General features: G+C 32.8%; 1 protein-coding gene across 2 annotated transcripts in view; it reads left to right on the top strand.

Annotated features, from left to right (window-relative positions):
- Positions 1–14651, top strand: part of LOC145291919 (uncharacterized) — a 411504-nt gene that overhangs the window by 143228 nt on the left and 253625 nt on the right. The window contains exon 1 of one of the 2 annotated variants that reach the window (XM_080137768.1): positions 1928–2260. The exons of the other annotated variant lie outside the window; for it this stretch is intronic. Within the exon in view, the coding sequence (XP_079993894.1) occupies positions 2212–2260 (49 nt within the window). The 5' untranslated portion in view covers positions 1928–2211. Of the gene's footprint in view, positions 1–1927; positions 2261–14651 lie in introns of those variants that run through there. 2 annotated transcript variants of the gene reach the window in all.

Below are 14651 nucleotides of genomic sequence, written 5' to 3'. Positions count from 1 at the left end.
TGGTTAAATTTTAAATTCTAAAAAAACAACATACAGACACATATATTCAATTTAAGAATTTATTGTTTGACAAAAGGAATATATAGAAGGGGTTATTTTAATTTCCTTAATCCATGGATTTTCAACAATGGCACATATCATCAGAGGAAATGAAATGCGGTCAGCAAAATGTTCAGCTGCGAATGGATGCTATTTTGCTTTTCAGCACAATTATTGAAAATAGTTTTTAGAGTGGTTGTGATGATATGAGCCATTGTTGAAAATCCATGGATTAAGGAAATTAAAATAACCCTTTCTATATATTCCTTTTGTCAAACAATATGTCTCTATATGTTGTTTTTTCAGAATTTAAAATTTAACCACGAAACTTATATATTCTGTACCTTATCGTTTCCTTTTATTTTCTTTTTCATTTTCCATTATTCTTCAAATAACAGAAAGTTTTTGTATAAAAGAATTACTATTTAAAAGCTAGTTGTATTTTAATAATTCAGCCCGATGACGCTGCATTTCTAAAGAAGCATGTATGCACATATGTAGCTAATATTTTTTTATAAACAGATAAATACATTACGTATAGATATATCATCCACAGACTATTTTGCTCGTAGCTCTTCTGTGTGACTAGACAGGCAAGCACTCTTAGCTGGGATCAGAAGTAAACTATTTTGTTAACAGTGATTCTAATTATTTAGGCATGAGCAAAATCTCAGTGTTTATATAAACACTGTAATGCCGAAGAGTGCTCCATTTTTTTTTTTTTTTTTTTTTTTTAAATGAAAAACGATTTAGATAGCATTTCCTTGTCTAGCTAGGCATATATGGTTAATTATTATGGATAATTTTTTTTACATATTTTGATAGAGATCGATTCAAGTTTCATGGTGAGTGTGATCGCAGACCAACCTTGTTATTCAAATATGTTCCATCGTTTACATGGGTTGAAATTAAACGTTGATCCTTCTCGCTTGTCAATATGGAAGATCAACAATATCAAACCTACAAGTTGCACTTTATTAGCATTTGTAATATCTACATATGACAACTAGAGTTTTTTTTGAATAATTCCAATTATGGATTTCTTTTTTTAATGGATATCGCACGCACATGCGTGGATCAAATCTAAAGATAGTTGAGTGTCATCCGACCTCGTAATTTTTTCAGCGACATGAAACTCTCGTTGTATATTGTCTTTCATTTATTGGCCATTATAGTTGGAAAACTACAACTGTGTAGAAACTGTCTCTCTTGTCATGATGTATTATTCTCTCCATAATAATTAAAAAAAAAAATGGTGCCAACACACTTGACTCTTTCTAGCTGTTAAGCTTCGGTCGCTTCTAGGATAGCTGACTGGCTGTCCGTTCAACATTTCTGTTGACATTTTGAGGCAGAAAAAAATCAATTTTCTCTTTGGCTCTTTGTTGTCCGGATGGAAACGAACGCGAGAGAGAATTAGACAAAAGAAATCTAGCAGAAAAGCTAGTTATTTACCTGCGAGCATATTGAACTGTTTTTTTTTAAATTTTTTTTATTGACCAATTTTTTTTTTCTCGTGTATTTTTTTTATTGACCAATTTTTTTTCTCGTATATTTTTTTTTTACCAAATTTTTTTTCTCGTGCATTTTTTAAACCAATTTTTTATTTAATTTATTATTGACCATTTTTTACCAATTTTATCATTGACCATTTTTTTTGTTTTTGCTTTTAAATCATTGACGAATCTTTATTCATGTTTTTATAGTTGTTTATGCCTCTGCAGACATTTCCATTTAAAAAAAATATTTTAATCTCTGATTTTCTCTTTATATATATATATATATATATATATATATATATATATATATATATATATATAGAAAGGTATGTAATGCATGTGTATGTATGTTCTGCTGCTTTTGTTATCAGCAGTTCCACTAACGTTTCATACAAATGCTGCTGATGCTACTGTTGCCGCTAATACTGTTGTGGTTTGCAACAACCGTAGCCGGCTATAGATCCAGCATCCATCCATCCAACTCCAGGAGAAAAGCTCTATTTGTAAGGACCATCATCAGCAGCAGCTGTAGGCCTGCGTTTCATGTTTACTCTCCCAAACTTACAACTCCTTAATTAAAAACAACTAAAAAAGGATCAGCTATTGCTCTCCACGTTGACTCTCCTTTTCGGGATATTATGATTCCTTAATTTTTCCAAACCCAAAGTAGCCAATGCATCATTCATCGTCATTTCCTCTTCCTTCTGTTGGCATGAAAAAGGGTAAGTGCCATTTATTTATGTCTATTAATTGATTCCATTCTGTAGACTTTTAATGAGTTGGAAATTTCAATTTTACCTACCTGTAAAATCAGGTATATTCAATTCTTTCATTTTGGCTGCGGCTTTAAAAATCATAAAAAGCATAAAGAAACGTGTTTGGAAAGATTGTCAAGCGTTAATAATCTACCATCTACTTTTAATCTTTATGGACTTATATAGTTAATAGTTTTTTTATGGGGTGGTCACTTGTCTTTCATCTTGAAATTATACACTTGTGTGTGTGTGTACGCATGCGTGTTTGTGTGTGTGTGCTTTAGTTGTTCAGTGCACTTTCTGTAGGCAATTTAAAAAATTTGGATAATTAAAAAAAAAAAATTTTTAATTAACATTTTTTTTTTTTTAGTTCATATTTAATAAGAATTACGGTCTATAAGCCAACAAATTTCTTATGTATTTTTTTTTTAGCCAATCCTTCATTTTTTAGTAAATATATACAAAAATGTAAATACTTGATGTATATAAAAAAGATAAATAAATAAAAATCAAATGTTTACAAATAAATTTTTATAAATATTATGTCGTTTTATTTTTATTTTTTACGTTAATTTGCCCCAAACAAGGCAAAATGCCACCGAGATAGATGTAAGGGGCTATGAATTAAAGATCAGATTTATAGAAGCTTTCTAATTGGGGAGTTGTGCAGCAAGAGGCATGTTCACATTGCATCGGAATTTCTGGGTGTCATTATGGTCGGGAAAACAGGGAGCAGGGAATTCCAAAGGGTAAGCGGTTCAAGGAAAGCTATTAAAGTAAAATGCCTTCTGACATCTGTAGACTTCTACAGTGAAGGGTGTGTGATTTTTTTTTTTTTTTTTTTTTTTTTTTGCGTGTTCGGTTGAGGTGGGGTAGGGGACCATGTACAGCAAGTTCATCTGAGCAGATTCCGTTGGAGCAATTGTAATAAAAATCAACTCCTTAATCATTCTATTTTCTCTTCACTCAAAAATATCTTCATTAAAAAAAAAATAATAATGGTCCCATGTTGCAGCTTTTATAGAAATAATCAGAATTTTCTTTTATTTTTTTTTAAATTAAAAAAAACAAACAAACTTGTTTTCATTTTATTGTTTACAAATAAAATTGTTTTTATTTTATGTAAGTTCGACACTACTACTACTACTACTACTACTACTACTACTACTTTTTCTTGGTTGTACATAGTATCCAGCAATGACAGGCCTCTATCCACTACCAATGAGATGTCATATGTTTGTACAGTCCACCATGTAATTCACAATATCTGGCATGAGTAAAACAGATCAGAACATCAATAGACAAACCCGATTTGATATTTTGTTTATTCAAACGTTTATTGTTCGTATGTTTTTTAATTTTTTAGATGAGGATTGATTATCAATATTATTTGGATTCTTCAGACTATTATTCTCATCTTGAGTGTTTCTTCACACAATGTTTCCGCCAATAAAACTTCCGACCTTCTTCAGTTAAATCTTGTCAAACTCTGGAATCTGCATAGAATTTCGAACAGAACTGTTTATTTAATCCATGGGAGTAGCATGATCTCATTCTGTCAGCCATGACCAAGTAGAAGTTCTAAGTAATTCACAATTGTATTCTTTGTATTGCTATGCACTGAGGATTGAACCTTCAACCTCCATAAGAGTGTAACTTCCAATTGAATTTTACCAAGTACTTTAACCACTACGCCACCGATCCTTGAAGAAGGTCGGAGGTTACATCAACTGAAACATTGTGTGAATAACACAAGATACGAACAACAATCCGAAATGATATGAATTTTCTTGTTCTGTGAATGCTTTTGATTATCCCCACAAACTTTTGCGAACAATGTTATTAAATAATTTATGACTTGAACTCTTTATCTTGAATATCTATTAACTCTGCCATATAAATCTTGTTTTTATTCAGAAATTTTTTTTGATTGTCTTGTTGTAGACATATCCAGCAATAACAGATAACAAAAAAAGTGAAAATATCCCATAGGCAAGGCATTCTTTTTAGAACATAGAATGTGTGTGTGTATATATATATATATATATATATATATATATACATATATATATATACACAGGGTGGCCTCCAAAAAACGGGCCCCAACTATAATTAAGCCCCGTTTCTTAGTGTTTTGTCCGAATGAAATTTAACTTTGGTCATAACTAGTTTATTATATTCAAAACATCACATCAAAACACTAGGGTCTTTGGCCTTTTTTTCTCCGTTCTACAGCATATGTTCTAGATGGCCTCCATTTAGCTTCTTTTTTTTTTTTGAGATGGGGTCACCCTGTGTGTATATATATATATATACACACACATATGTATATATTATATACTAGCGGGGTGGGGGCTTTGCCCGGGCGTAAAATATGCTTAAATATGATATTTTAATTTGTCCAGATTTCATATATATTATTACAGTCACGATTTCACAAAAAAAGAAGAAAGTATTTTGGGTGCCATCAGTTAGAATCGAAACCGAAACTGTAGCATTCAAAGCTGGTGACGTTATCACTGTACTAATGTGACATATATATGAACTGATTAAATTAAAAATTAAAAATAAGTTGAATGTACAAAATATATAACGGTTTTTTTCAATTTTGACCCATTTTTGACCCCCCTTAAAAACTATTTTAACCGGCTAAAGACCCATAAAAAAAAAAAACCGGTCTGTAAAAAATCCAATCATTCGAGGCCCCTCCCTGCGACTTTTAGTTTCGGAGAAGATAGTTTGAAAATATGCAGACAGACAGACATATAGCCTTATATATATTTATTTATTAATATAAACAAATTTACATGATCACGACACTGGACATGCTAATATTTCGAACAAATGGTCAGTTAAAACTAGAAGTCCTCGTCAGGCGCTTAATAAATGGTTGCTTTCCACAGAAGAAACCAGTCCTCAAACACACACACACACACACACACACACACACACACACACACACACACACATATATATGTATGTATATAAATGATCATTTAAAATAATGTAAGTGAGAATATGAAATACCATTTTTACAGATTTTGTTTTTGTGACTTAACTTCACTTAACTTAGAAAGAAAAATGGAACAATAAACTCGCGGAACTTACACCAATTTGACCAAAGTACTAAATGGACTATTTAATGACGTTTGCTTGAATGAAACACTGTTGCCTATGCTTGTATATTACCTATCAAAAGAAAAATACTCGGATTTTTTCTAAGGTCTATACTGTTTGCCAAAGATCAAAGTGTCTTTCCCAAATGCCTGTTTATGATTATTGTATTGCAAAGCACAGGTATAAATAATGCATATGTCAGTTCTAGCGGAACAGTGTTCCACAGACGGGCAGTTCTGAGAAAGAAACTTTATTCATGGAATCTGCGTTTAGATTTAGGCACAGATAGTTTGGGAAAGCGTATATACTGGTTGTTACTAGTCGAGTGTTTTTTTTATGAAAGTTTGGCAAGGGGGGGACCATAGATTGGAGTTCAGTCAAGCACTTGCCATGAAAATAACGATAGAGAAGAGACAGGATTACAATGTCTCTTCTGTGGGAAAGTGGTTGTAGGGAAAAGAGAAAGGCTTCACCTACTAGTTTTCTTCAGGTACATTTTTTCAAACACAGGAATCTTTGTTGAAGTTGAACCTATGCAGAATTTTGAACCGAAAACTTTATTTAATCCCTATTTTTGACATTTTCTGCATGAATGTGTGATGCAGCACAACCCATTCTAAATGACTTTATTTTAGAGATTAAACATTTGATTCTTGCTACAAGTGATTATAACCAAGAATAAAAATTACTTTAAATTTCTACCAAGTCATGATGAACAGGACAAGAATAATCTACCCAATTATCAACTAAATTAAAGGGTTCAGTTTGAAAATTATCCCAAGTTAAAAAAAAAAAAAAAAAAAAAAATTCACCTAAAAATGTTTGGTAGCTTCAAATGGTCGAAACCAAAACGATTTATTGTTGTGGTCTAAATGCTGGAAAGAATAACGAGAAAACTCGAAAACAGGGGAATGAATAATATATTAAACAAAAAATACAGAAACGATGTTGGTTGAGTGGGAACTCAGCTCAACTGAAGAACAAAGTAAAGTTATGACCGTCTCTCTGAGTCTTGAGTTCAGACTGTTGAAAAGCAGAACCTGATTACCGGAAGTGACATCAGGAATAGTCCATTGTCAAAATCTGTAGGGTGTCACCGCAATAATTAATAACCTGAATAATCTAGACTATCAATCGCCATCTCAAATGGAAATTTTCTAGTTATTATAAAACAATTATACTTCTCCTCTTACTCCTACTTGGGAATGAAGTTGTTGTACAGGGTGGCTAAGAAGTCACCGCGGAATTTTTAACTTTGATAGATTCTTTATCTTTGATAGTATCTTAACGGAAGTGGTAAGTTTCCTCAGATTTCCAGCACTCACCGTCTTTTCCAAGAATCGTTGCAAATCATTTGGCCTTATAGCAACAGCCATTTGTCTCTGATTTCTCATTTGTAATGACCGTATGACGAATATGATGGAGATTTGTTTGAAGAAAAAAAAAAATTAAAACAAAAAAAGACTAAAACAAAAAGTTGATTATGTCAACCCGACTAGCCGTGACTTTTTCTTGTGTGTTTTTTTCTCAAATGAAAAGTTTGCATCAACAAACCTGAAACTTTATAGGAATCGAAGGAAAATATCAGGAATGAAGTTGCGGAATTAAATCAGTTGACTAATCCTGCAATCCATCGCAGATAAAGTTTTGGAAATGGTACAAATTTGTGAAGTTGAGAATGGAAACCATTTAAAAGATGTTATTTTTTTATATTTTATTTTTTTCATAGGCATCACCATTTATCAAGGCCCAGAGGTCTCTCAAGGATAAGGGTTAAATAGTGTACAGTAGTCAATAGGATAATATCGTAGTAATCGTTATTTTTAATATATATTTTTTTTCACTTTTAATCTTTTTTCAAACAAATCTTTATTGTCATTTATTAAAATTCCTTTAAGATACTATTAAAAAAAGGAAACTATTTAAGGGGGTAGTGTGCTGTATGTTCTGTTGCTTGAAACCATACTTCCAGGCATTACCGCTTCTTTGAGGTGGTGTAGTATATATTTGTTTTTCATGTATATTAGCAACAAATTAAATGTAACATGGTGTAAAGATATCCAAATCTCCATCTTATTTCCAAGTTCTTCATTGCAACTACAACAAAAAAAAAGTGACCTACACAAAAGCTAGGTAAAATCTGTAACATGTTCAGCCATGGCCTACTATAATAATAATAATATATATGTATGTATAGTAGGCCATGGTTCAGCATTAAAAGATGTTAATGAGTATTTTCGCCTATATTTAATCCATTCACCTATTCACACCTGTTGTTTGGGATACTTACAAAGTATGAATATGAGTACATCCGGGTTTCTCCTCATAAAAATATGATCGGCTTGTTAAGCCATAAATACTGACTGGTGAAGCAGCTTGGAAGAGAAGAGATGTTGAGAAAGTTTTATGCTTAAGTATATTATCATCTCCGATCACGAACACCCGTTCAATAAGTCAACTTACTAGATTATGAATCTAATATTGTGGCCAAAACCACTCAGCTACTTAAAACAAATTTATCCCTTTTGCGGGACATAGCAAATACATAGAATACAACCGTAACGTTTTCTCTTATTCTGGGCGCTGATTGAAAGATTTGGATGCTATGCAATAATTTTATGGATTAGAACATTACCATAGTAAAATTACTTATAGTTTCATAACAATTTGGCTCAATTAATAAATTGATCACCGAATGATATTGTAATAATAAAATTTAACTGAAAAATTCTATTAAAAATAATCACTTGGTAAAAAAAACAAAAAACTAACAAAAAAAAAAATAAAACTGCATAGTAAATGGAGGCAGAGGAGCTAAAAATTCCCGGACAACGTCGGGCAAATGGAGTAGCTAGTTTTAGCTGATTTTGTATGAAGTTTATCAATGTTTATTGAAACCATTTCTTTTCTTTCTGCTCAATAATGGTAAAATTTCTGTTCCAAACTTGAAATTACAATTTAGTTTTTATCTTTAATTTAAAAAAAAAAAATCTTCAAGTCTGATAAGGATTGAATCAATAATTGTTTGCAAGAATTGTTAGAGCTACATAAGAATGAACAAGCTATAATTACAATCGAAACAAAATTGATTTTTTTTCTTTTGATATCGCGATGTACTTTTGATAGTAATTAAGAATGATTGCTTGTAATTTTCCATTTTATTTGCACTTTTTATGATGTGATCTTCCCATCACATTAATTTCCATTTCTTTTGAGCGTATTTTGATATTGATGTAGATTTGAAACCTATGATATTTGCACGAATGAGAATTGCAGTTTTGTCTTCGATTGTCAGCTTTTAAATTAATCTCTCTCTCTTTTTTTTTTTTATAACATCTTTCGATCGCATATTGTGTGTCTATTCACTCTCTCATTTCATTTTTACTCCAGTTAAAGTTCTCAAAAAATCAAGGATCCCCTTTCCCGGAGTAAACAATTCATCTATAAATAGAAAAGCGAAAATGTATGTATATTCGCTTTTTGTGTATGTCCGAGACAGGCTTTTTTCTGAGAAGCCATTGGTCAACTCACTTCTTAAAACTTTTTATATCACGTCTAAATGATAATATCTATGAGTTAACAATGGGGGTCGCCTGTCTATTTAATTTGCTCGACTTTGAAAAGATAAATATTCAACATTTTTCGATTGCCGCATGTGCATTAAGCTTTTTCGTACAATAAAAGCAAAACTAATTCTGGCTGCATTTTTCCGGTCGCGATCGCCAAAAACATCCAAAAGCAATCAGCTTTGATCAATGTGGAGTTTCTCCTTATATCAGACAATTGCTATTCAATTTGGACAATCCCCTTGTTATGGGGAGCTGGTTTTCCCCACAACATCTTGGGGAAACAAAAAAAATAAATAAAAAATCCTTAAGTATGAAGATTAAAATTAAGATATAATACTACTAAACCTTATGTCTGGATTCCTTATTCCAAATTTGATCCGAATTCATTTCATGGTTTTGATTTTAGAAAATGCCTGCAAAACCTATTTTTATAAAAAGTAACAATTCTGGCCTTTTGACTAGGAGCAAAGTGTAGTATACTACACTTTTTCTGATCTCGATCAGTGGAGAAATCCTTCTAGATTGAGGCAATTTTTATTTTTGCTCCTATCCAGAGTGCCCCCTTTTGGGGAGCTGGATTTTTTCCACATTAAAAACTGACCTTGTGTCTAACTCTACCCTCCTGGGGAGGTAAGTAAATAGGAACAATATTTCATCAAATTGTCCTCCCAAAAAATGTATTTTCATGCAAGAAAGCATGACAGATTAGTAGGAGGATGGATATGTGTTGGGGGTGCAATGGGCAAAGCAAAAATTAACAAAAACAACTCCCAGGCAATACCGGATAAGTACAACTTATTGTATTTACATATGAAGAAAATAATTTTGATCAAATGCAACTATCTATCTATCTATCTATCTATCTGGTCGGGCTCCTTGCCTTGACCCATGTGATCCTCTCTCTCTCTCTCTAGATTTTCCTGTCTTCCATCAGCTGCCTCAGATCTTAAGGATCACAGTTGGCGTCATGTGCAATTTGCTGGATGTACATGGATCTAGGTCGTCCTATACTCGTGCACCAGTATTGCTGTAGAGTCCACAGCAATACATTTCTTACCAGCACAAAGCAACTACTTTATGGCAACCTACCTGCCATATGTACTACCATGAGGGAGCGACATCTACGATTTACTGGTCATTGCCAGAGAAGCAAACAAGAGCTGGTAAGAAATGCTCTTGTTTGCTTCTCTGGCAATGACCAGCAAATCGTAGATGTCGCTCCCTGATGGTAGGTAGGTTGCCATAAAGTAGTTGCTTTGTGGGATGATCTTACCAAGATGTATTTAACATTGTTCATAGCATGCGGGTGTACATGCTGTCCAGCTTTCTTTCCAATCTTTTGGTGAGTGTCCAGGTTGTAACACGGCAAAACAGGACAAACTTCACTATTGCTGTGAAATGCAACAACGTGTTCAAAAATAAGCGTAAAATGTGAGTAACAGCATGAGACATTACTAGTCTTTATTCTATCAGTATTTTCATGGCAGATGCTCGACTGAGCTTCAATCGGTGGTTCCAACTCCTCTGTAATAGATTTACAAAAACTTGTCTAGTTGTAACCACTATTGATAGTTTCTCTCTCTCTCTTGTTCTGTGTGTGTGAGAGAGAGAGAGAAAATTTTCGTGAGCAAAGTTTTTTTTTTTTTTTCCTAGGACCGGCTGTTTGGGGAGCATTATATCCCGGAGGCTGCTTTCAAATTTATTCCAACATGGTTGTTATCAACTCTAATGTAAATAAATTTTTTTTTTTAATAGCCTTAATCAAATTCTGCTTGATAATCACAGTCCACCTGACACTCATTTAACTCTTATTCTCGAAGTAAAAAAATCAAAAACAAAAACTAAAAAAAAAAACCCTATCTGGTGTCGCTATGTGATGAAAATCATTACTTCCCCCATTTCCAAATGAATTGTTCCAAAATTATAACTAGAATTGTCGTCGGCTTAAAAGTAACAATGGTGACGACAGCTAAGAGCCAGAACCATGCACACTCATTGGTATACTTTTATGCATGTAAAATAATATTCAATAATAAAATGAAATAAATACGTCCCATAAAAAAATAAGGGCGATCTCTCTCTCTCTCTCTCTCTCTCTCTCTCTCTCTCTCTCATAATAATAAAAAGAGCTTATAGCTCTTAAAAAAAAAAAAAAACGCTAACGTAGCGGAAAAAAATAAAAATAATAGCGTTTCGAAGTTAATATCGCAAAAAAAAAAAAAAAAAAAAAAAAAAAACCCAACAAACCTTAAATTCATTCAAAAAGATATTTAGGTAACAATTACTTTTGTCATAAAAATACGGTAAACACCCAACTGGAATGAATCTACATTGTATCCTGCTTGTTTTTATATATTAGGTTGGTGCAAAAATAATGTCGTTTTATTTATTTATATATATATATATATATATATATATATATATATATATATATATATATATATATATATATATAAATAAATAAAACGACAATATTAGGTTGGTGCAAAAATAATGTGGATTTTTTGACGTCCAACTATATATATATATATATATATATATATATATATATATATATATATAGTTGGACGTCAAAAAATCCACATTATTTTTGCACCAACCTAATATTTTACTTAAACCTCTACATTAAAATATTGATATGCGATATCTTATTCAGTTTCCTCTTATCTCGGTCAATACATTTTTTTTATTTTTATTTTTTTTGCTTTTATTATCAGTAAATATTCATGGATGTTTTTTTTATTGAAAACTATGAAGCCATACGTCTCCTCTTTTTGTGTCATACTTTTTTTTTTTTTTTTTTTTAGATATGAAAATTATGTAAGATTTACCGTAATGTATCGTTTTGAATCACTGAGTTACTACATGGTGCATGACTACGATCATGACCTAAAAGTAGGGCATGAATTTTGATTAGATATTTTTTTTTATTTTTTAGTGGAGCTACATGGCAGTGCCTGGGACCATAAAAAATAAATAGAAGAAATAAAGTTCTGTTTAAACACACCTGCTCTACTTAAGATATTTAGCACCTTTTGGTTACTATATATATATTACTTCCCATCCCAGGCAATACTTAAAAACAAGTGTAAATAAACAGACGCTTGCGCAAACAAAAGGATGCTTATAGAATGAAATTTAACTCTTGCCTCCTTAGCAAATTTTGTGACATTTTCTAAATTTTAGATATTTCTCTGAGGCAATGGTGATCATGAAAATAATAAACTTTATGGGCCTTTGGTTAGTATTTTCTGACTTTTAGCTAGACATGCAAACATACGGACAGACATTTGCCTTTTATATAATAGATACAATTGTGGCCAGCTTTTCATGTATACATTTTGTTTTTGTGTTTTCACTTCGCGGTAGCCCTCGATATATGTAAGGCTTTTAACATGGTATGGCACGATGGTCTTCTAAGGAAAATCAGATCATACTGGAAGAATACATAACATAATTAAATCCTTCTTAAGTAAGAGAAGAATCCAGGTTGTCCTCAGCAGTCGTGCATCTAAGCAATATGATATAAATGCAGGAGTACCCCAGGGTTTATCCTTAGACCTTTATTATTCCTAATATTCATAAATGACCTCCCTGATAAAATTGTCTCCGAAATAGGTGTATTTGCTGATGACACCACACTCTATAACAGGCACGAGGGGGAAAGGAAATGAACACATATCTAAGGAAATGGCAGAAATACTAGAGGAAGACCTCTACTCTGCAGTGGAATGGGGACAAAAATGGATGGTCACATTCAATGCTGCTAAGACTAAGCTTGTTTCCTTCAATAATTACAGGAAACCTTCTCTACCACCAATAGCAATGGCCAAAACACATTACTTGAAAGTACTTCCTTTAAACTCCTCGGCCTAACATTTACAGAGAACATGAGTTGAACAGATACACTGAGAGCATTGCCAAGGCTGCTGCAAAGAAGGTGGGCTCTCTCTACCATGCTAGAAAGCTACTTATGCCTGAAATTATCTTGTATTTCTATAAGGCCACCATTCGCCCATGTATGGAGTACTGTTTTCACATTTGGGCTGATGCATCTGCTATTAGCCTCTCATTCCTGGACAGGGTTAAAAAAAAGTCACCAACCTGGTAGGTCCTGAATTGTCATCTAAGCTTCAGACTCTGTTCCATCGAATTGTTGCATTCCTCTGCCTGTTCTACAAGTATTTTAATGGTGAATCCTCTGACGAACTACAAACACTTATACCCCCTTGACGTAAATACCCCCCCCCAAAAAAAAAACTCCCGACAAGTAGCTAAATCCCGCCCTTACACACTACTCCAATAGTTTCTTCCCAAAAACTGCTAGACTTTGGAACTCTCTTCCGGGATTCTGCTTTCCCAACTGTACTGACATGCAGAAGTTCAAGTGTAATGTGAACAGACATCTAGCATCTCCTCTCTTTTCATAATATCCCTGCAACTTGTGTCCCCGATAGTAGCCTCTTACTTCAAAGTGTCACTGTGCCTTGTTTGGGGCGAAAATTGAATTAAAAAAAAGGTGGGGTGGTAATTTTTTTTTTTTTAATTATTTCTTGCAATAAAAAATGCAATGGTGTAAAGAACTTGAATAAACAGTTCTGAATTTTTTTAGATGAGGGTTGATTATTAGTATTATTTGATTTGATCGGACTATTCTCATCTTGAGTGTTATTTGTGCAACGTTTCTTTTCCAAGATGCTGACCAACATGCCTGATGAAGGTCAAAGACTGAAACGTTGCACACTCAAGGTGAGAACAATAGTCTGATCAAAACAAGTAATACTATTAAAAGAAAAATAAAACTACGAAATTAGACCCACCAGAATATATTTCGGTTTTGGCGTAAACAAAATTGAGCATTTTAATCTTTTGTCAATAATTACCTATCGAAATTTAGAAGCATTTAAAAGCCGCCCAACACCTGCCAGAATATGATGAGTTTCCAGTGGGCATTGGAAAAGGAAAGTAATATATATATGTATGTGTGTGTGTGTGTTTGATTATGAAAGACAACACACGTCATAAACGAATTACTCATAAACTTTGATTACAACTGAATTTTACCAAGTACTTTATCCACTGTCATGGGTCCTTGAGAACAGTAGTCTGAAGAATCCAAATAATACGAATAATCAATACACATCTCAAAATTTCAGAAACTTAAGGAAAAAAAAACCTTGTTCGTTTGAACATATTTTTTTTACACCTGAATTTGTGTGCCGCAGTCGATCATGCGAAAATAGTAAATAAAAATGTTTCGTAATGAAGTTTAGATAAGTGACCTACATTTCTTAAAAAAAAAATACTTGTTTGTGTAAAGGCTTAAAAAGAAAATCGTGTTGATTAAGTTGTAGAAGTGTTTTAAGTACTTGAGGACAATTGTTTGAAAGGAATGGCTGGAAAGATTTCAACAGGGAGTGAAGATGGCTGGTATGAAAAAAAAAATAAAGATTTTAAACTGGTTTTGACATGTAATCAGAAGAGGGAATCACAATCCTGTCTACAGGTATTATGAATATTCACTTGCTGAGAACGGACCCCCTAGAAGATGACCTAAATTAGGGGCAGCCAACTTTTTGTAGTGTGCGCACAAATTTTTTAGTTTTGGGATGGCAGTCATGAAGTAGATACCAATGTGAATTGCTAACCTGCTTATGCCAAGTTTGAATCCT

This window comes from Euprymna scolopes, chromosome 13 (genome assembly GCF_053919585.1).
Source record: "Euprymna scolopes isolate OS-2025 chromosome 13, ASM5391958v1, whole genome shotgun sequence".
Lineage (NCBI taxonomy): Eukaryota > Metazoa > Mollusca > Cephalopoda > Sepiida > Sepiolidae > Euprymna > Euprymna scolopes.
Note: the sequence above shows the minus strand (reverse complement) of the source record. Positions and strands in the feature narration are given on the sequence as shown.